Raw genomic sequence first — 24,254 nt, forward strand, 5'->3', positions numbered from 1 at the left:
ACATGTGAAATAATATTTTTGTCATAGAGTTGTGAAACTTATGTAACATGCATATTAAATCTAGTAAAATATCCAAACCAGTTTTTCTGCAATTTGAATCTATTTAAACTCCTAACTGAACAGTTTTGAATTCCTAAGGCTTGAAAATTTTTCTCTTTTATTAAATTGCAAAAGTGAATGATTTCCAAAAACCATATTAAAACAGAATAATGTTAGGAGCCGGATGCCGGGCTCCATCCCAGGACCCCAGGATAATGACCTGAGCCAAAGGCAGACACTTAACCGACTGAGACACTCAAGGTGCCCCAAGTCATTAAATTGTCTGTTAAATATGTTGTTTATGTTCATATTGGTTTTGTGTATCTATGTACATATACAGGCATACACGCATAATTTGATATTACATATTTGTGTGATATTATATTTAAGCATATATTTATATGTTTGCATAAACATAACAAATCTATGGTATACAGAAATACATCTTGAGGAATTTTTTACTCCATTAACAGGTTAGGAAAATCCCAATAATTCACTCATACTATGATCCCTGGTCAGCGTTATCAACTACCATCCACGTGGGGGCAGCATATCCTAAAACTAGATGAACTAGCCACAGGAAAAGAAGTCCTGAGTGGGATCCAGGTTTAACCTAAGGTCCAATAGACTGCTATCAAGCTAAACACATGTGTGAATTTATAGTTTTGAAGGTGCTTTATACACAGTTTCTTGTTGAATCATTACAAATTTCTGTGACCTTTATGTTATAGATGAAGAAACCACAGTTTCCTGACAACTGAAAGGTTTGGAATTATATCTCATTTCCACCAATTACATATTTTTCATTCTCAAGGCCTCTGAATTTTTCTTTTCTTTTGTCTTCAAATGTTGTTACCTTTCCTGTTTGGATTTAAAACTACCAGACACAGGGCAGCCTGGGTGGCTCAGCGGTTTAGTGCCACCTTCTGCCCAGGGCGATTCTGGAGACCTGGGATCGAGTCCTGCGTGGGGCTCCCTGCATGGAGCCTGCTTCTCCCTCTGCCTGTGTTTCTGCCTCTCTCTCTCTCTGTTTCTCGTGAATAAATAAAATCTTAAAAAAAAAAAAAAAACTACCACACACACACACACATGATCAGTGAAGGATTTCAAAGTTATTTAATGAAAACTGATAGTTTCTTCTCATGTTCTTCTCAAGCTTTTCCTACTCCCTCACCCCTGAGGTAATGTTAGCCATTTGTTGTGTATTTTTCCTGACTGCTTACACACCCCTACACATGTGTACCCACGCACTTTAATATGGATGTGTATATGTGCATATATGTATGATGTATTATTTATTTATAATTTGTTGATGTTGTCGCTGTCTATGATATGTTTTTATTAAAATGATATCAAATAATGCACATTAATCTTGAAACAAAAAAAGTAGCCTTGGGACACCTGGGTGGCTCAGCTGCTGAGTGTCTGCCTTCCGCTCAGGGCCTGATCCCTGAGTCCCAGAATCAAGTCCCACATCTGGCTCCTTGCAGGGAGCTTGCATCTCCCTCTGCCTGTGTCTCTGCCTCTCTGTGTGCATGTCTCTCATTAATAAATAAAATCTTAAAAAAAAAAAAAAAGTAGCCTTGACAGTTGTCAGCTGATCTCTTCTACCATTATCACCGTGGCCAAATTTCCTATTGAACACAAAAGATTTCACAAAATACCAAAATCAGATGAGGTCTGTCTGTGACTAGCTAAGGGGGACAAAAACATCATCACTCTGTAATTGTATGTAAGCCCAGACAAAAACAAAAATACTGTAGATCAAAAACAATTAAGTAGTCTTCTCTCTCAGCTAATGTGGGTGATCAATAGTTCTCTATCAATGACAGCTCACTTCATCTGTCCCACTACCTAAATAAAATATTAAGTTATTCTTCACAGAATTGCGTCCATTTTCCAACTGGCCCAGTGCAGGACAAACCCCAACTTCCTGAACCCTTTGTCCAAACCACTCAAAACAAACACAACCAGTTTCTTGATGCAATAAATAACATCTCATTTTTTAAACAAGTAATCCCTACACCCAATGTGGGGCTCAAACTTACAGTTCCAAGATCAAGAGTTGCATGGTCTACCAATAGAACCAGCCAGGAACCCCAACAGATCTCACTTTTTTGGCAGGTGTCCCTTAGCACTCTACAATTTGCTTTTTTAATTTGCTGTACATCATGAGCCTCTTCAAAGTCAATATAATTGACTTATTCTGTAGTTTAGATTGACCACAGTTTGTTGTACCAAATCCATACCAGGGGACAATAAAAATGCAATTTTTGTTACCACTGCAAACAATGCTACAATCAATATATACTCTTGCTTCTATTTCTTTCTTTCTTTTTTCTTTCTTTTTTTTTGCTTCTATTTCTTTAGAAAGGATTTCCCAATAATGATACTAGTGGATTAAAGAGAGGCATTTTTAATTATAATAAACATTTTTTTTAAAGTCTGTTATAGTTATATTCTTAGCTTCAGCAGTAGATTCCATAATAATTTTCTTTGTCAGTGTAGTAGGTGAAATGATCTTGTACTGTCTTAAAAAGCAGTCTTTTATTAGGGTGCTTGAGAATCTTTTTCTGTGTCCATTTGTTCATTCAGTGAATGTGATTTAGCACATGCTACTTATTATTCTACTTGCTGAGCGTATAGTAGTATATAACCAGATCAACTTCCTACCCTCTTGGAGTTTATATTGTTTGGGGAAAAGACAGCCTCTAAACAAATAATGAAATTGATTATGCGAGATGATAATAAGTGGTGTGGAGAAAAATTAAATTTGGTCAAGAGAAAAGGGAGAGTGAGCTACTAAGTTTATAGGATGCTCAGAGAAGTCCATTAATGAAATGACCTTTGAAACAGCTGAAGGAGTGAGTCATCTGGATGTCTGAGGCAAGCAGTTACTTACAAATAACAGAGAAGAGCTCAAACCTGAGCCAGGATAATGCTTAAAATGCTCTAAGAATAATAAGAGGTCAGGCAAGACTGGAGAGGAGAATCAAGGAGGTCTGAGAGATAAAAGGAAAGACACAAGGATCCTTGAAGGTCATTACAACAACGTTGGTTTCTACTCTGAGTGAAGCGTGCAGTGTGATAGGAGGGTTTAAAGCTGGGGAATGGCAGCTTTATGGGAGCTTTCTGGTGGCGGGGTTGAGGGCTGAGGGTTGAATGTAGAGCACAAGGGCTGAAGCACACAGACCAGGTAGGAAATTGTTGTTATAATTGAAGCCATTTGTACCAGAAATTTGGGGAAAAGTATTACTGGAAGATGTGGGGAGAAGAGATCAGATTTGCGATATATTTTAAGGGCAGTGCTACAAATCTTGGAAAAAAGTTGGGAACGATTCCAATGTTATTTTACTTGAACAATGTCATGACAGAGTTGACATTTGCTGAAATGAGGCAGGATGTGGTGGAAGCAGGTCTGGAGGTTGGAATCAAAAGTTCAGTTTGGGACACATTATATTTGACATGCTTATTAAACATTCAGGTAGACATACTGAGCATACTTTTAGAGACAGAAGTTTTAAGTTCAAAGGAAAAATCCAGAATGAAATTTAAACTTGGAAGTCATCAGCCTGCAGATGATTTTTAAAGCGATGAAATCAGATGAGCTCAACTATGGAGTAAGTGTAAATAGATAAGTGATCCTCGAAGTGAGAGCTCTGGAAAACTCCAGTATTTAGAGGTTGTCAGGATGAGGGGAAAGCAGCAAAGAAGATGGGGAGAGGGAGCAGCCAGGGAGGTAAAAGAACCAACTGTGAAAACAGGCATACTTCCTTGTATTGCACTTTGCTTTATTGTGCTCTGAAGATAGAGCGCTTTAAAAAAAAAAATTAAAAGGACAGTTAAGGCATGAAATTAAAAGGCAACCCTGAGTTGGGCACCATTTTATGGCTAATATTGTCAAGTGTATTGATACCATTTTTATAACTGCATTTGTTTTGTGCCATATTTTGATCATTCGTGCAATATTTCAAACTTTTTCATTATTGTTATATTTTTTATTGTGACCTGGGATCAGTGATCAACGATGTTACTATTCTAATCATGTTGGGGTGAGACAAACCACACCTGTACAAGACAGCTTAATTGATAAATGGTAAACCATTCCCCCATGACTCTCCCTCTACTCAGGCTTCTCTGTTCCCTAAGACACAACAGTATTGAAATTAAGCCCATTAAAAATTCTGCAATGGCCTCTAAGTGTTCAAGAGAAAGGAAGAGTCAATCAGTGAGGCAAAATTTATTGACATCTTATTTTAATAAATCACCAAAGGCACCTCAGCCTTCAGCAGCCACCCCCTGACAAGCCAGCAGTCATCAACATTGAGGCAAGACCCTTCACCAGCAAAAAGATGGCCACTCACCAAAAGGTTAGATGATGATTAGCATTGTCTTGTCAATAAAGTATTTTTACTAATTTTTTAAGGATTATATTTAGGGAGAGAAAAGGAGAGAGAGAGAGAGACAGCATGAGCAGGGGGAGGGGCAGAGGGAGAGGCAGGCTTCCTGCTGACTGGGAGTCTGATGCAAGATACGATCCTAGGATCCTGGGATCATGACCTTAGCCAAAAACAGACGCTTAATCGACTGAGCCACTCCGGTGCCTCCAATGGAGTATTTTTAAATTAAGATAGGTACATTGTTTTTTAGATATAATTCTATGGTACACTTAATAGACAATAATATAATGTATATGTAGTGTACATGTAATACGCACTGGGAAGCCAAAAAATTCATTTGATAGTTTTATTTGGATGTTTGCTTTATTGCAGTGGTCTGGAATCGAGCCTGCAATATCTCTGATGTGTAACTGTTGTGTTCCAAATGCCAAATGGCAGTTTTCAAGAAGAAAATAACAATTAACTGTGTCCAATGCTGATAATAAGTCAATTAAGATTTGCCATATAATTTAGCAATGTGAAGGCTTTTGGTGAATTTGGCAAGAGCAGTCTGATGAAGTGGTGGAGGTGAAAGCCTCAGTGGAGTAGGTATAAGGAGATTGTGATGATAGTCGACTCCTTCCAAGAGTTTGCTAAATGAGAAGAGAAATGAGGTGATTGCTAGAGGCTAATGTAGGAGAAAGAGATTTTTGTATTTTTTTCAACGTGGATGAAATGTTCATTTGGATGAGGGAGTGATTATTGTGCAAGACAGAGGGAAATACTGGTAAAGAGACAAGAAGAGTGAGTGAGCATGGGCGCTGGTGCAGTTCTGGAAGGGACGGCGTCATATAACTTCATGGACTGTACCTCCACAGGAAAAAGTAGGAAGAACATGTAGAGTTGCAGGCAGGCTGGTTGACTGGAGTTTGTGGAAATTCTCTTCCGATTGCCTTTGTCATGAAATGAAAGATTGTTTGGAGGTATGAGAACAACACAGACAGTATGAAACTGTTTTCTAGAAGAGTGCTTAATGATCAAAACCAGAATATTGCAGAAGTGTCATCTATATGATCATGATTATGAATATAAATGCTATTATTCAGCATAATTGTATGGATTTTTCCAGTCACCTTCTGCTGCCAAGATTGGGGTTTTGCCATACCAATATGAGGAGGGTGTAGAGGAGCTAATAAGTATATGGTCAATACAACAACGTGATTAATATAATGTACCATGAAATCTCTGCTGTGTAAATAAGTAAATAACGATGTGAAAGGAAATGATGGACAGTGATGAGTGGCAAAATCAATGGATTGTTTGTCCCAGTGTGTTCAAAGATTGCTGAAATTATAATACTAGGGTGAGTCTAATGAACATTTGGATATCTCCTTCTTAAAATTTTTCTAGTCATCTCTTCACATTTTTTAAGAAGACTTTTGTCAATTTTTATATTTTGAGTATATATATATATATAGTATAAAAGTATATAGTCTTTTAACATTCATATATGTTACAAATATTTTTATTAATATATTACATTTACCTTTCCTATTTTAAGAATCCTTTCCAAGCATATTAACATGTATGCTTCATCACTCATTTCATTAGTTTCTGCTCAGCAATGCTCATTTCATCCTCTCCTGTTTTGAGATCTTTATATTGGTTGAGTTGTTTTTGGTATAACTACTTCTAATGATTTCTTCAAAAATGTAAATGAATGGAACGCTATTTTACTTAGATCTTACTACATGAATAGCATTTTGGCAAGGGCTAAGATTCTTAGGGCACAAACATTTATTTTTCTACAAAACTATAAACCTTATAGTTTCCAGTGGTATGGATGAAGAATCCAAAAGTGGTCTGATTTTCCTCTCTTTGAATTCAAAGCAACCAATTTATTCTGACAGAACATAAACTTTTCTCTTCAAATTTTGAAATCTTTCCAGTGTGAGACTTTGTTTCTCAAATCCTGCCTTAAATTCACTGGCATACTTCATCTGAAATTTCAATTCATTTTCAACACAAGTAAAGTATTTTTTAAATATTTTTTTATGATTGATTTTGTTTTCCCATTTCTTTATGCCTCTATCAGTCCTTTGTTGTTCCTTACAGAATGCTCCTTATTTCTCCTCCATCTCTCTAGTATCTTATCTTGTCACTTACATTTTTCTTTTTTTTTTTTTCCTTTGGTATTTTTACTTATAGGACAGTTCTTTCATTTAACTTTTTAAAAAAGATTTTATTTATTTATTTGAGGAAGACAGAGCATGAATAAGGGGGAGGGGTGGAGGGAGAAGCAGACTCTCCACCACCAAGGAGCCCAACATGAGTGGGCTCCATCCCAGGACCCTGGGATCATAACCTGAGCCAAAGGCAGATGTTTAACTGACCGAGCCAAGCAGGTGCCCCTCTTACATTTAACTTTTAAGATAACTTGGTTTCATAAATGTCTATTTCTGTTCTGCTGTTGAATTTTTAAGGTTGGAAATTATGATTTTTTGAATTGTTCTTTGTTATATTTCTAAGAATTTTTTCACAACATTTAAAAAATCTCCTGTTTTTGTTTGTTTGTTTGTTTGTTTGTTTCCCCCATCAAGTCTGCTTAAATAGGATCTTCTTGTTCTGTAGGTTCTTTTAATATTACTTAAGGAAGACCTTCTTGTTGGTATATTTTTATGTGGACTTTCTGCTTGAAGAGACTAAATCTCCAAGAGTGTTCTTTCATAACAACTTACTTTTATGCTAGTTATGCTGCCCATTTTCTTATAGCACCCTCAATAATCACTGGCTAACTGGTTCCAAAAGTGTTTTGCTCTATTTTTGCTTTGAACTCTAAGGACTACTACATATATCTCCTATTTTCTACACTTCTTACAGATCTGTTTTTTTTTTTTTTTTTATATACCAAAATCTTATTAGTTTTGTTTGGTTGGTTGTTTTAAAATTTTACAGTTTTGATTTTATCCTAGTACAATTTATTATGGGTTTTTATGACTAGGTCATACTTAATAGCTAAGTGAATGAGCTCTCTGACTTAGTGCTTTTTTTTTTTTTTTTTAGGTTTTTCTTTTCTTTTTAAGGAATTTTATTTATTTATTTGAGAGAGAGGGTGAGAGAGAGAGAGAGAGATCATGAGCAGAAGGGAAGGGCAGAGGGAGAGGCAGACTCCCTGCTAAGCAGGGAGCCTGAGGTGGGAATCAATCCCAGGACCCATGGATCATGAACCCAAGCCAAAGGCAGATGCCTGATTGACTAAGTCAACCAAAGTGCCCTGATTTAGTGTTTAATTGCTTTGTCTTTCTCTTTATAAAATGGAACTGATAATGGACCTATTTAAAAGTTTTTTGTTGTTGTTTTTTGTTTTGTTTTGTTTTGTTTTTTTTAAAGATTAAATGAAATGATACAAGGTCAGCCTGGTACTTGGCATATAGAAAGTGATCCATACTAGTTATTATTGTTACACTTAGGATTTCATTTATTTTTATTTTTATTTTTATTTTTATTTTATTTTATTTTTAAAAAACTTTATTTATTCATGAGAGACACAGAGAGAGAGAGGCAGAGACACAGGCAGAGAGAGAAGCAGGCTCCCTGCAGGGAGCCTAATGTGGGACTCGATCCCGGGACATCCGGGATCACGCCCTGGGCTGAAGGCAGATGCTCAACCGCTGAGCCACCCAGGTGTCCCCTACACTTAGGATTTTAATAACTGTGTCCTGAAGACTTCGTTTAGTAAACAATGATAGCTCATTCTAATCACCCCTTGTTTATTCATTCAGCTTTGTTGCTTCTTTCACCCTTAACCTAACCAGTTTTGCAAAAGCCCAACCCTGATTAAATTTAACATTCCACCTGCTTTGTGCTGAAACAAGACTAGAGAAAAAACACACTACCATCGTAACTGGTACTGTTTTAAATTTAGGGCCACGACCATGCCCCCAGCTGTCTCCTTCTATTTCTCTACCTGCCACTATCCTACTCTTCTGGAAAGCCATTTCACATCTTTTTTGCTATTTTCTTCTGCTGTATTCTCCATTTTATTTTTTAAGCCCCCACTCCTGATGTTCCTTTTTGTTAAAATGTTTCAATTCATGTTATTCAGAGTATGGAGGAGAAGGTGCACTAAACAATATATTCAATCAACTCAAACATGTGGCAAATATATTTACATAGCTTTTAAGGCACATCCAGCCAGGTTCAATTTTGTGAGGACTTCATGGTAATGTAAAACATAGATTATACGTACACATAGGGACTGTTTGTTGACACTTTGAGTAAGATCTTTTTTTTATTATATATATATATTGATTTTTATATATTTATTATATATATACATATATTTGTTTTATTGGAGTTTGATTTGCCAACATATAGTATAACACCCAGTGCTCATCCCGTCAAGTGCCACCCTCAGTCTCTTATCCATGAGGGACACAGAGTACCTTTAACATGCCAGCTTACTCAGGATTCACAGAGGACTGTTGAGGAGAACTTATTTTTGCAATCTTTAGATATCAAGCTACATGCCCTTGAATACGCTCTAGAGTACTGAAGAGAATTAGTTAAAATAAAATTATTATAAATGTTAAAATTTACAGGATGCCTGGGTGGCTCAGTGGTTGAGTGTCTGTCTTTGGCTCAGGGCATGATCCTGGAACCTGCATGGAATCTGCTTCCTCTGCCTATATCTCTGCCTCTGCCTATGTGTCTGCCTCTCTCTCTGTCTCTCATGAATAAATAAATAAAATATCTTTAAAACCCATTTTTTTTTACTTCAATGAATGAAATTAAGGGAAATCAAGATTTTAGCTATAATAGGAAATTTTGTTTCAATTTTTATTTTTGACACTATTGTAGTGGTTTTAGAAAAACTGGATGCAAATTTTTAATACTCATTTCAGTAAGAGTTGTATTCTTTATCTCCCATTGAGTATGTAGGTTTATGAATGCTCTAACGTTAGCTTTTAATGCTAAGAAGACATTGGAAATGACACTATTTAATTTTTGATGCCAAATCATGAAATGATATGTAACCACTACCTTGTTTACTAGAATACTTGCTCTTAAAGCCCTTCACTATCATATAAGAAGTTGAGCTACAATGAGGCTGCCATGCTGTGAAGAACTTCAGTTCAAGCTACAAGGAAGGAACATGTAGTTCCGTGGTTTTGCTTATAAGTTGAGTGTGGTCTTCAAGTTCACACAACCTAGGCTCCCAACTTGTGGTTTAAAATGCCCCAAGGAAATGTCAGCACCCAGCCACTTGAGATTTGAGTCTTCCCAGTTTAATGCCCTAACATCACAGAACAGAAAAAAGCCATACTCTCTTCATCTCTGGATCCTTGATCCACAGGAACTTTGAAGATTATATAGTTGTTTTCCACCAGTACATTTTTTAATAGTTTGTTACCTAAAAATAGATAGTCGATAACAATTGCCTCGGTGTGTATGTGTTTTGAGTATGTATGAATATATGTCTATTATTACAATAAGTAATTCAGCTGTTTATAACTTAATTGTAGAGTCAAATGTATGTGTAGTGAGATGGAAGGCACAAGAAAACACTAACACTAATATTAGTGAGAAAGGAAATTTGAAAAAGAAAGAAGAAACTTTCTTCCATTTTAGAATTTTTACAAACAGCACTTATTCATCTGTATCATGACTTTGTAAATCATTTTACATGGCATTTGAATATCAAGACAAAAAGAACATACATGAACTCAGTTTGAAATCATTCACAGCTCTGTAGTGATGTATTAGATATTCACCTCAAACTTATCATATTGGCCTTCAGAATCCAAGAGTTATTTTGTCTCTGATATGTAAATCATGAAACATAAAGTTCAACATTTGTTTATTTTGGGAGTTTCACTTACTCTTCAGAGGATTCAAGTGGGAGTGTTAAAAGTTGGCTGCGATATCATTGTTTTCTGGCAATCTCATCACATAGTATCTCATTATTGCTCATGTTGGAATGTTCTCACTATCTGGGAAATTTCACTGGAGAAATGCTTTCAACCAAACACATCTTGGTAGCTGAATAGGGCAGATTCAACAAAACAAGCTGCTGCCTGAGGCGGTTCAGAAATGCCTCCCAGTTTTAGGCATGCCTGTGTTTGTCCTCTTTTTTTCTTTTCTTTTTCTTTTTTCCTTTTCTTTTCTTTTTTCTTTCTTTCTTTTTCTTCTTCTTCTTTTCTTTTCTTTTTTTTTTTTTTTTTGCTTTCTTCTTTTTTTGGAAAGTGATTTTAGGTGTACATTTACACCAGATTAATCATATTTAATTTTGTTTTTCATGGTATACCTGTGACGGATGAATTTGATAAGACAATTACGAGGCAATCCTCTCTGTATGTTTCTTTAAGATTTATTTATTTTTCTTATATTTTTTTCAGAATGAAGCATTTGGACATGGTTTCGTGTTAAGGATTTTGTAATTTGTACTTACATATTAAATTTAAAAATTTAAAACACAATTCCATCCATTACAACCTAGTAAGAATTTATTGCTGCAAGACACTATACAAAAACTATGATAATATATCATTTTCAAATGTGGTTCTTCTTTCATAATATAAATTAGTAGCATGGAGATTAAAATTCCTTTTATTTATTTATTTATTTTTTAAAGATTTTATTTATTTATTCATGAGAGACACAGAGAGAGAGAGAGGCAGAGACACAGGCAGAAGGAGAAGGAGGCTCCATGCAGGGAGCCTGATGTGGGACTCCATCCCTGGTCTTCAGGATCAGGCCCTGGGCTGAAGGCGGTGCTAAACCGCTGAACCACCCGGGCTGCCCTAAAATTCCTTTTAATACTCATTTTCTCCATGGGAATCTGCTGCCTCTGTGTATGTGAGTGTGTGAGTGTGTGTGTTTCCCATTCTGCCATGTTTGTTTTAGATATTATTTCATGTTTGCTTTTAGAAAAATTATATTGGTTTCAAAATTAAATGTTTTTGCCAAGCCAGTGTCTAAAGATAGCAATATATTCACTTTCTGAAATGAAATTCCCTCTGAGAATGAACTCACTAATGAGAAGACTATCTAACATTTTTTGAGTCCTCTATGTGTGAATCACAGTTCTAAGAGCTTGACACACATATTTTACCTTCATCACAACACTATGAGTAAGAACTATATTTATCTCATTTTTGCAGAGGAGAAAACTAAGGCAGAAAGATTAAGTCACTTGACTATCATTATCCTGCCAATAGGTAGCACAGCCATGATTTGAACACAGGCACTGTAACTCCAAAGTTTACAATTTTAACAACTCTAACATATTATTTCATTGAATAACTTCAATAACAGTACTATTAGTATTAAGAATTACCATTTCTTACATGCTTTTTATGTGCTGTGCATAAGATTTGATGTATTACATTTGAGGTTTGCATATGTCATATTATTTTATTTTATTCTCAAAATAATGTTATGACATTATTATTTGTTAACCATGGTGAAATGGAATCAGACATACTAACTGGCCAAGGTTATGTAGCTAGTAATTGGAGCATCCAAATGCTCATCCTTTTTTTCTTAATTTCTTTTTTTAAAGATTTTATTTATTTATTCATGAGAGACAGAGAGAGAGAGAGAGAGAGAGAGAGAGAGGCAGAGACACAGGCAGAGGGAGAAGCAGGCTCCATGCAGGGAGCCTGATGTGGGACTTGATCCCAAGTCTCCAGGATCAGGCCCTGGGCTGAAGGCAGCACTAAACCACTGAGCCACCTGGGCTGCCCCCAAATGCTAATCTAAGATTTTTCTTCAGAAAAATCTAAAGACTGAAGTCATTTTACCTTTGTACTTTGTGATTTCTTGTTGTTTGTTTTATATTTGTGTGTGTGTTTCATGATAATAAGGAAGACTTTATGGTTAAATAAAATAATAGGTTTCAGCTTCAAATAAAAAATTAAATTAGATACCACATTGTGCAAATAGAAAATATTGCTTTGAAGGGACCATATATCTTAGAAAAAAATCTAGATGAGACACTTCTAGGCAAACAAAAGGCCAAAATGATGTTTGGGAATTAGGCAAGCCACATAAATGTATAAAGCAACAAGCGGGAGTGATGGGGCTTATATTGAACTGGAGACTATACATTCCAGCTAAAAATATTCAAGTTCATAAAAAAGTAAAGATCAAAGAAACAAAACCCAGCACCAATAATGGCATCAAGAATTCTGCTGGCCAAACAAAATACTTTGAAAGTAAAATTCCAGCCATGAAATTCTAGTTTTCCACTTCATTGCAGGTAATAATCAACATCTCATTTTCTTTTTTTTCAAATAATAAATTTATTTTTTATTGGTTTTCAATTTGCCAACATACAGAATAACACCCAGTGCTCATCCCCTCAAGTGCCCCCCTCAGTGCCCATCACCCATTCACCCCCACCCCCGCCCTCTTCCTCTTCCATCACCCCTAGTTCCTTTCCCAGAGTCAGGAGTCTTCATGTTCTGTCTCCTTTCTGATATTTCCCACACATTTCTTCTCCCTTCCCTTATATTCCCTTTCACTATTATCTATATTCCCCAAATGAATGAGAACATACAATGTTTGTCCTTCTCCGATTGACTTCCTTCACTCAGCATAATACCCTCCAGTTCCATCCACGTCGAAGCAAATGGTGGGTATTTGTCGTTTCTAATGGCTGAGGAATATTCCATTGTATACATAGGCCACATCTTCTTTATCCATTCATCTTTCGATGGACACCGAGGCTCCTTCCACAGTTTGGCTATTGTGGCCATTGCTGCTAGAAACATCCGGTGCAGGTGTCCCGGCGTTTCACTGCATCTGTATCTTTGGGGTAAATCCCCAGCAGTGCAATTGCTGGGTCATAGGGCAGGTCTATTTTTAACTCTTTGAGAAACCTCCACACAGTTTTCCAGAGTGGCTGCACCAGTTCACATTCCCACCAACAGTGTAAGAGGGTTCCCCTTTCTCCACATCCTCTCCAACATTTGTTTCCTGTCTTGTTAATTTTCCCCATTCTCACTGGTGAGAGGTGGGATCTCATTGTGGTTTTGATTTGTATTTCTCTGATGGCCAGTGATGCAGAGCATTTTCTCATGTGCTTATCTGCCATGTCTATGTCTTCCTCTGTGAAATTTCTGTTCATGTCTTTTGCCCCTTTCATGATTGGATTGTTTATTTCTTTGGTGTTGAGTTTAAGAAGTTCTTTATAGATCTTGGAAACTAGCCCTTTATCTGATACGTCATTTGCAAATATCTTCTCCCATTCTGTAGGTTGTCTTTGAGTTTTGTTGACTGTATCCTTTGCTGTGCAGAAGCTTCTTATCTTGAACATCTCATTTTCAAAGGTGAATTATTAATACTAGAGATCCAAGACAGCCTGGGTGGCTCAGCGGTTTAGTGCCGCCTTCAGCCTAGGGTGTGATCCTGGAGTCCTGGGATTGAATCCCACGTCAGGATCCCTGCATGGGGCCTGCTTCTCCCTCTGCCTATATCTGTGCCTCTCTCTCTCTTTCTCTCTGTCTGTCATGAATAAATAAATAAAATTTTTTAAAAAAACAGTAGGGATCCAAAAAGAAGTAGGTGAAAAGACTTTATTATATATAAAAGTATACATTATATATATGTGTGTGTGTGTGTGTGTGTAAGTTCCTCAATGTAGTGAGAGGAATACCAATTTGTTTAAAATAACTTCCTATCTTCTATGAACTAGGGAGAGGGTCTGCTACTTCCCATGATATTCAAAATTGGTAATCATTTTGATTCAAATGAAAATTATTACAATGAAACCTGTAAGTAGAGATTATGTCCATCTTAGGCCACAATAACACAGGGGTAAAGAAAAAGTTGTACACATTATGAAAACACTATTTTTTGTTTTCATCTACTTTGCAAGAACTTTAGTTGCCCTTAAATTCTTCCAGGATTTTTCTGGGAATTGTCAGGGAGTGTCTCTGATCTAGTCGCAGGCTTCTGTGTTAGTTTCTGATTTTCTTTTTTTCATTCCAGCTCATGGAGCCTTATCTCCTCTGATGCCAGGTCCACATTGGAATCATCTACAGTGGCCATCTAAAGGCCATGACTCCTGTATATTCAGTTTGTGGATGGTTGTGAAACCAAGAAGTTGGTTGTATTTGACCTTCTGGTGTGAAACTCTGAATGACAGAGATAAAGGCATATCCAAATGACAATTCCTATGCAGCACAGAGAATTAGCTCACCTCTCATACTTTGGCCCAAACTGCCTAAGAACCAAAGTTTGGGCTTGGATTCTCTTTTGCTCCTGAGTAAGCATATTTAAATCTTTAATGCCACTACAGGCATAACTATGTAACCTGCAGATAAGTCTAAATGCAGTATCAGTATAACCATATATTAGAGGTTCATTATAGTAGAAAGATTTGGGGGTGGGGGTAATTAGTGTCATCTTTTCTTAAAACCTCTACCAATAAAAACCAGGAAACAAAGCTTCCAACTCATGAGTTAAAAGCCAACCACTGGGGCACCCCAGTGGCTCAATGGGTTAGTGCTGCCTTCAGCCCAGGGCATGATCCTGGAGACCTGGGATCGAATCCCACGTCGGGCTCTCTGCATGGAGCCTGCTTCTCCCTCTGCCGGTGTCTCTGCCTCTCTCTCCCTCTAGAGGTGTCTCTCATTAATGAATGAATAAAATCTTAAAAAAAAAAAAAAAAAAGCCAACCACTTTGTGATCCTTATCAACATAAATTTGAAAATATATTTATTCCAAGGTTTAACAAAAACAACAATTGTCTTATATTCTAGAATCAACAAACTATATCCATAGTACCCATACTCACTTTTCCAGTTTATATTTGCAAAAAGTTTTACCGTTTATGTAAATATATTCAACAACCCTTTAATGAATGCTTAGGTTGTGACTTTACTGTGCTAGGAACTGGGGAAAAAAAACAGAGGTAGGTAAGATATACTGTCATTTACAGACAATTAAAACAAATTACTTATGCATCAATGCATAATTCAGAGTGGTAAGAAATACAAGAGATTAAAATACAAGAAATACAAGAAATACAAGAGATGTGCTCTGTGTTTCAACAGGAAATGATAACATAATAAACACACTATATATACATGTATATAGAAACTTTCATGACTTAAGACTATGACTTTCCTTTTATTTCCTTCTATCTATTGAGAAATGTGTATATGTATAGTATGTGACATAAAAAAGATGGGCTTGTTAAATCAATGAGGGAAGGGTGATCTGATCAATGCAGTGGTATTGAGAGAATTATTTAGATAGTTCATTGTTCTGAAAAATTTCATGCTTTAGAAATGTGACTAAAAGTTCTATACAGGGAAAAAAACAGTAGAGGATGTGGGGACCATTTTTTAAATAGTTGTACCTGGAATAATTGGGAAAATAATGCAATTATGGAAACCAGATATTAAGATCTCTAAACAGACCTCAATCAAAGAATCTCTGTTCCTCACCTAAGTTCGGAGAAAAGACATAAAAGGTAAAGATAGAAGCTAAAATAACTTTATCATTGATTGAAACCAGGTCAGTGAATTCAATTTTATGTTTGTCAGACAAATGGGCTTGTTAATACTGGACTTGAAATTAGCAGACTTAGTTGCAGGTAATTCTGAACTGGGGTCTATAGGTCCATTGTGAGGAAAGGCAGGTAGTCTATACCTGGAGGACCAGAGCAGAATATCTTAGTGGCCAGAATAGCTGTCAAAAGGTAGAAGAGAACAGCGGAACAGAACCTGCCCAGTTATTTTCCCCAAATTTACTAATTAGATATATGACTTAACTTCAGCTTTAGCATTAGTAAAGTAGAAGAGGTTTTGAGTAAACTATCAGAATTCCTTCCACAGAAAGAAAATGTAAAGAAAAGGAAACACTTCATACTAATATTCTTTCAATATTTGTTCTCTTTTTAACTTTGGCTTAACCATTAAACTATGATCTACTGGGGATAAGGTCATTCCTCTCAGAAGAGATTAGCAGTTTAATCAGGACTATCCTGTGCCTCCTCTGCAAAACCACTTCTCTAATACCAGTCTATCCTTTGAGAGCTGGTGGATAGTTAGATTTTACCTTTAGATATCTATGAAATTATCCAAACAGCACATGAATTAAGTCAACTGAAAGGCCATTCTATAATTTATTCCATATTCTATTTCTCAGCCAAATGAATCAGCCCTACTGATTATCTTCAAGTTATCAAATATTTCTACAATGAAATTAAATGATATAATTAGGATAAAATGCCAAAAAGAGAATCCTAAAAAATCTTAACAGCATAAAGGTATCCCAAATTTGACTATGTTTTCACTTCTCTTATCAAATTCCTAAGGCAAGTTAAAGGCTAAACATTAAATCCCATTGCAACTCCAAGTCCAAAGAAACTAAATACCAAAATAAAATGTTCTTGCCTTTCTGATAGAAATCCATAATCCAAAGCATAAATTTCTCTCAATTTGTAATTCCCATGAGTCACAGCCAGATGAGTTCTTAGTAATTTTATAGATCCTGGGAATCTTTCAGCAGTTGTAACCTAAATTTTGTCATTAGAATGGACTTAGTTTCATCAGGGTCTCAGAAAATCTAAGGACAGTTTCTGCTGTGCTTTGCATGTTGAAGTTCAAAGAGTTAGTAACACAAAATCCATGACCCCAAGATCAAGAGTCACATGCTCTTCCCTGAGCCAGCCAGGCACCCCTAAAGAGAAATTTACTCACATGATTTTGGGGGCTGGCTAGCCCAAAGTCCATAGGTTGGCAGACTAAAAATCAGACAAGAGCTGATTTTGCAGTCCTGAGTCTGAAATGTAGGTGGCAGGTTGAACACTAGGGCAAAGGTTTTGTTTTGTTTTGTTTTTTTAAGGCATTTATCTTTAATTTCTGTTTGTTTTTAAGAAATAAATGGCAAAATATATACACTGTAGAGCCTGAATCCCCCATCACAGGGTATGAATAATGGTCCAGTTGCGAAGCTCCTGAATATACTCTTTGGCATGGGTGACTGCCGTCTTCCGTGCCTCAGGTGGAGGTGGAGGGCCTTCCACCAACTTCACAAAGTAATGGCAATAAACCTTCTCCATGATCCCAAAGTGTCCTCTGCCATGGTATTGGGTGCGTTTCAGGTACTGGACTCGTCCTGAAGTCGATTCAGCTATATATAAATTGGATCTGAATTCCACATTGTGGTCTCTCACTGCCATATCTTGTACTTCTAAGAGAATCTCTTTAATTATTTGGGCCCCCTTTTTGTCACTGAATTCCAACTGAGCCAAAGCCTGGTCAATGGATATTCCTCATAACAGTTTTGCCAAATACCACATCTTGTCTTTGCTGTATTTTATTTGCCTTCGACAATGGTAGATTTCTGCTGGCCTCCAGAAATCTACCAATCTACCGTTCTCCAGGCAACTGTGGAGGATAAATAATTTTATTCTTCTTTTCCCATTTTCGATTAATGTCCAGAGACCCACTCATGTGGATATATGACTGGGGTAAAACATTGTGAGATGAAAGAAGCCCTAAGGCCAGCTTCCCCCTCAGATTCTGCATCCATAATGCACCCAAACGTTCCAGTATGGCCACCACCATCTTTCTCCTGTTTTTTTTTTTTTTAATGATTTTATTTAATTATTCATGAGAGACCTAGAGAGAAAGAGAGAGAGAGGCAGAGACATAGGCAGAGGGAGAAGTAGGCTCCATGCAGGGAGCCTGATATGGGGCTTGATCCCAGGACCCCAGAATCAGGACCCAAAGGCAGACGCTCAAACATTGAGCCACCCAGGTGTCCCTCGGGCAAAGTTTCTATGTACAGTCTTGAGCAAAATTCTTTTTTAGGGGATCACCTGGGTGGCTCAGTCAATTAAGCATCTAACTCTTGATTTTGGCTCAGGTCTTGATCTCAATGTAATGAGATCAAACCCTGTGTCATACTGAGCATGGAGCCTGCTTAATATTCTCTCCTTCCCTCTCTCTCTGTTCCTCTTATTCTCCTCTCTCCCTGTCAAAAAAAAAAATCTTTTTTGGGGAAATTTAGTTTTTTGTTCTTTAGTTTGTAAACTGATTAGAAACATTAATCACATCACAAAATATCTTCACTGCATCATTTACACTAGTGTTTGGCCAAACTGGGCAACATAGCCTAGCCAAGTTGATATAAAATTAAAGATCACACCATGTTCTGTGAACTTAAATTAAGCTATGAATAAACTCCCAGAAAGATGTTGGTTTTCACACAAGATTAGAGAGAAGTGAGTACATGGGGAATCTATCTAAGCTTCCCCTTGTTAAATAAATCTATAGTCAACTTAAGATCATATCATGGGAGGAGAATAGCCTTGAGTTTGTGTTAGTCACCAGATGGGTCCAAATTTAGTTTCTCTACAGTTCCTTTGTGGCCCTGAGTACAGAATAAAATTTGGATTAGTGGTTCTACTGTTGTTTAGATCCTGCTAGAACCTGATTTCTAAAATAACAAGAAACTCAACTGCTTTGCACTTTGGAAGTAGCCAATATTGTCCTGTGAATGACTAAAAAGCCTAACAGAATCTTTTCTCTGTATGACTTGTCTCAGCTATTCCAGTTGAGGAAAAGCAGGGCCTGCTACAGAGCCTCCAGGACATACTTTATTAAGGCCCTATCTTTGGTGTTCTTGTGTATCTGGCCCTATAACTGAGTCTTTGACTCTACTAAGACAAAGTTAGAAAGTTCTGCTGGCATCTGCAAACTCTGTCTCTCAGACCTGCATGTGTTCTCATTTAGCTACCTTTGGCTTGGGCATTCTGGCTCTTATCAAGGCCATTTTCATGGCTATACCACCTTTGCCCAAGACTTGTTTGAAAAGAACCACTCAAAGTTAAATCATACATAAGCTACAGTTATTGCTAAGGCCACTCTACCATATGATTGCTACAAAGCTTATTACCAAGGCTGCAAGGGTCAAAATTGCTCTCCCTCCCCCCCCTTTTTTTCTACCATGCAACAAAACTTACATTTTGAACAGTTATTGAAACAACTAGTGATTTAGTTATTACTGAAACTGGTAATTTCTAAGCTTAAATTGGGGCAAATGGCTAGAGTGCAGAGCAATGCCATCATTGGGCACTAAGAATTCAAGACTGAAGAATTAACAACTACCTCTCAGACAGAGAATCAGGTGGAGAGTTGACTCTTAAAGGATGTTTTCATCAGAAAGCTTAGCCATCTTCCAGCTGCTTACCTGCAATGATGAGCCTCTGCTGGTCAGGGGGGATGCTCTCTTTATCCTGGATCTTGGCCTTCACATTTTTGATGGTGTCACTGGACTCCACCTGCAGGGGTCATGCCAGGCAGATTCTTTATGAAGATCTGCATACCACCCCTCAGGCACAGAGCCAGATGGAGAGTTGATAATAAATCACAAAAGTCAAAAATTTCTCCCTTTATATCAGAGATTTAGGAATACAAACAAATGCCCTTTTCATTCCAAAAGCCTCCTCATGTGTGTTTTATCTAAAATTTTGTTATTTCATTTTTCAATGTTCTCAGTCCAAGCATAACTGGGTCCTTTACAGACCAACTAAGACTACTATTCTTGGCCCAACTTCTGTACAATATTAAGATATAAAACAAATTATTAAAGATGAATATAAAATATCGCCTTTAGTATTGACAGAGGCCAAACTGGAAAATATAACTTTGGGTCTTAGCCAGAGAGAATTACTAAACCACAGAATTAGAATTTATCTCTTAAAAGAGGGCAGGCTCACTTGCAGGAGAAGAGAGCAGTAATGAGCAAATATGCCAGCCATTCTCTCAAATTTACTTGTTAGACACTTCACCTTTCCAGGAACAGAGTGTGTAAAGGAGAAAATAGCAACTCCAAATTAAAATAACCAAGCTCCTTTCACGTTTAGGAAATCTCGGAAGTATCCTATCACTGGGCAATACTCATCAGTTCACTCACCTATCGTAGCAGCTAATTTTTTATCATTTTGGGATTTTGGCCAGCCCTAACATGGCACAGGCCAGCCTGAGAGGGTATTTCCTGGTGCTTAGCTGGAAAGTATAAGAGGTACTATTGTTCTGGGAATCACACATTTGGGAGGAGTTCGGCAGTTCAAATATTTCTTGGTTCCTAGTATTACTAAATCCTTGGAAGGATACTTTTTGAACCCATATAATATAATTCTATTTGCACGGTTAAAAAATAGATTTTATGAAGAAAAGTATCTGAAGAAAAAGGTATGGCTAATAAATTCTATTGGAATAAAATAGAGGGTCAAATAGGTCTTCCAGGACTATCTAGCAAAAGAGTTCACATAGACCTGAGGCATAAAGTGTAAGAACTATATGAAATTCCTCAAACTGTTGGTTTTTGTTGTTATTCTTGTGAGCCCATTGTACTAATTATCAATTAAAAGTGACACAGACATCTTGGGTCCAAGATATCAATTTGAGAAATTGCAAATAATAGTAACAAAAATAACAAAGTGGGAGAATGTTGGATACAGTCTGCAGCCAGTCATTAGAGACAGATGGCAGGGTATATAACAGATGGTGACAATTTAAAAAATCTATTATTAGATTTCTCTGAAGAAGAATTATTTGCTTTGAAGATGATATTTCTTACATCTTCAGACTTTCTTCTAACTCAAAGCTCTGAGACAAATTACAAACTACTGTTAAAAAAGAAAGACATAGAAGGTGAGAAGAGTGCCATAAATTCACCGTGGGTGAGGTGGGTATAGGTCTGTTTAGTATATATGTTGTTTTTCTCTTCTGTATGCAGTCTCTAAATTTTCCTTGAAATATAAGTCATATTTTCACTGTGCAAGTGTTAGCTAAGAAAGTTACTTCAGGCCCCAAGTACTTTCAATATATTCTCTATCAGGTTAATCAAGGAAATGATTATTTCCACATATCTTTGGCAAATAAAAACAAAGTTATAAATTGTTATGTGCGTGATCATGTGAATCTGTGTTTACATGTCTTAGCTATTTTCTTTCATAGTATTTCAAAGCTGAAAATTTATTCATCTGAACTTCTATAGACTTTTCTTTTTTTTCTTTTTTTTGGGGGGGGTAATAACATTATCCTTCTTTTATTTTTTTTATATTTATTTATTTATTTATTTATTTATTTATTTTTATTTTTATTTATTTATTTTTTTTTTTTACTTTTCTATAGACCATAGCCATGGGTGGCCTACATTCTGTCTGAATGAAATTATTTTATAAATAACAAAACAGATAAGCCTATGAATTGGTAGATAGACTTATAACTCTTTTGTAGTATGTCTTAAACCTTTGCATATCATATCTGGTAGTTTAATCCTTAGGTTGAACTCAAGAAAAATGCACCAAAGATATGTATACCAAATACATGAACAAGAATGTTCATAGCAGTAGTATGCATAAAAAACAAACTGGAAACCCTTTCTATGCCCATCAAAAGCAAATAAATATTAGTATATTTTCACAATAAAAATATATATAATGAAAATGAAAGAAAGTCCTGATAGTACAAGCAGTGTGATAAATCACTCATTTATAATGTTGAAAGAAAAAAGTCAAAAAATCAAAGAATTCACCTGCACAATTCCAATAACTTAAATTTCAAAAAGAAGCAAAACTAACCTATAATGCTGGAAATCTGGATTTTGGTTTTCATTATGGAGAATATTAACTGAAAAGGAGTACAATGGAGGGGAAGGCTCTGGTATGCTACGATTGTTCTTGGCATATCTATCAGAATACATACGATTTGTACAACTCTTCTGAGTGAATGTTATACTTCACAAAATGTAAAACTGTTGACAATTGAAAATTCACATATTGCCATGGAACCTCTGTAACACTGAACGTTATGCCTTCACCGGTAGACTGCATTGACTTTTACCATATATCTATTGACTTTGTTATGTATTCCTGCCTTTTTCTGGTTTACTTTCCTTGTGTTCTTCTTCTGGCTTTGTTGCAGAAGCCCAGTGTGCTTCAAGCATAAGACCTCAAAACATGTCAATAAGAACAATTCAGGCAAAAAAAAAAAATGCAAGAGTAGTTTTCACACATATCAATCTATTTAGAAATTTAGCTTTTATCCAATGGAAGGAATAATACACAGGAAATAAGCAAAAATGTTAATGAAATGGAATTTGCACCAATTGTTTAAGCTAAAGAATAGGTCACACATTGAGCAAACTGTGTTGGAAAAGTTACTAATTTCTATTATTTTGAAATATAGTGCACATTTGGCTAACGGCCCAAGGTAGAGCTGTGTAATTCATTAAACTTCTTCCTTTCAAATTATATTAAATGATCAGTTTTAAATTTTATCTAGTTAATTTTTTGCATTTCCAAATATGAATCCAGTCAGTACAAAAGAGTGCCTTGACAGTTGTATCTATTTATTATCTATCTATCTATCTATCTATCTATCTATCTATCATCTATTTATCTATCTATTATTATCATCATCTATCTATCATCTATCTATCTATCATCTACCTATCATCATCATCGTCATCATCTATCATCTGATGTACCTTTCTAGCATCTATGCATCTGGTAGTTACTTGGAAAACAAGACTAGCTCATCTGCATTATTTGGAAATAGCAGTCGGTAATATAAGTATTGAATTACCATTGGTGTTGGGACACCTGGGTGGCTCAGCAGTTGAGTGTCTGCCTTGGGCTCAGGGTGTGATCCTGGGCTCAGGGTGTGATCTCGGGTCCGGGATTGAGTCCCATATGGGGCTCCTTGCGGGGAGCCTGCTTCTCCTCTGCCCTTGTCTCTGCCTCTCTCTCTCTATCTCTCATGAATAAATAAATAAAATCTTAAAAAAAAAAGAAATTTAAATTATCTTTGCTGTTTATATAAAATGCATAATCTGGGGACACTGTCCAAACTACTTTACAATCTATAGGAAGAGCCACAAGAATTTTACTTTCTGTACAAATACTTTCATTATGCTCAAGAATTTTGGTACTCCTATTAATAGGACTGGAGGAAGAGGAGATATGAAGGATACAATTTGAAAGAAAATATTTTGTCCTTTCTCTTCCTTTTCCTCCCCCATTCAAATTTGCATGAGAAGTTTCTCAATAAGATTTATTACAGCTTGTTCTCTTCCTCCCTGATTAGGAGAGAACAGGACAGAGTACAGTCAGTCCTCATCTTATGAATAGGCTGCATTATAAAAAACTATCTTGTTAGTCATGTATTTGGACTCTATGCATTGTACCAGAACCATTCCTTTCAATTAGTGAGCTTTTAAATCAACAATCAAAAGGTACATTAATTTAGATGAACTTGAACTATGCTGTCTTTTTAAAAATGATTAAAAAATATCAATTATACCATAGCTTATAAGAGAAAGGCATTCACAGATCTAACCTTTCACAGGCTTACAGGCAATGTCTGTGCAACATTAGGTCTCTGAAAATGGATAGAGCTTGGAACGTTTACACTGTCCACTGGGGCATCTTTACTTGAATATGTTTATGATAGTATTTTGAGAGTTAATTAATATCTAATATCTGAAGGAGATAATTTATATATAATTCTCTATATTGTCAGAATTGTTAAGAATGACATTTTGGAGTAAAACAAACTTAGATTGAATCCTAATTTAAAGTTTAGTTTTCTCATTTTATCTTCTTCCAGTTTTATTAAGCAATAATTGACATAAATCCCTGTGTAAGTTTAAAGTATATAGCATGTTGGTTTGATTACATAAAATGTAAAACTGAACAGTGGGTCCAGCTAAGATCTGTATTCTCATATAGATACATTAGGGAAAAAAAAGGAAAGAGAAGAAAGTGGGGAAAAAGAAGAAAGGGAAAAGATTTGCCTTTGATGA

General features: G+C 36.2%; 1 protein-coding gene and 1 pseudogene across 2 annotated transcripts in view; both read right to left on the bottom strand.

Moving 5' to 3' along the window:
- The window catches only part of LOC140604169 (UDP-glucuronosyltransferase 2A1), an 84,857-nt gene extending 61,521 nt beyond the window's left edge, over positions 1–23,336 (bottom strand). Inside the window, exons 1-2 of one of the 2 annotated variants that reach the window (XM_072775270.1) lie at positions 23,036–23,336; positions 19,632–19,722 (exon numbers count right to left, since the gene is read on the bottom strand). In XM_072775270.1, the coding sequence (XP_072631371.1) occupies positions 19,632–19,722; positions 23,036–23,038 (94 nt within the window). In that variant the 5' untranslated portion in view covers positions 23,039–23,336. The remainder of the gene's footprint in view (positions 1–19,631; positions 19,723–23,035) is intronic. The other variant, XM_072775267.1, reaches the window with a different exon arrangement.
- On the bottom strand, positions 15,136–18,004 carry LOC140604168 (large ribosomal subunit protein uL22m pseudogene; annotated as a pseudogene).
- Positions 23,337–24,254: the final 918 nt, after the last annotated feature.

The sequence above is a fragment of the Canis lupus genome, chromosome 14 (genome assembly GCF_048164855.1).
Source record: "Canis lupus baileyi chromosome 14, mCanLup2.hap1, whole genome shotgun sequence".
Taxonomy (NCBI): domain Eukaryota; kingdom Metazoa; phylum Chordata; class Mammalia; order Carnivora; family Canidae; genus Canis; species Canis lupus.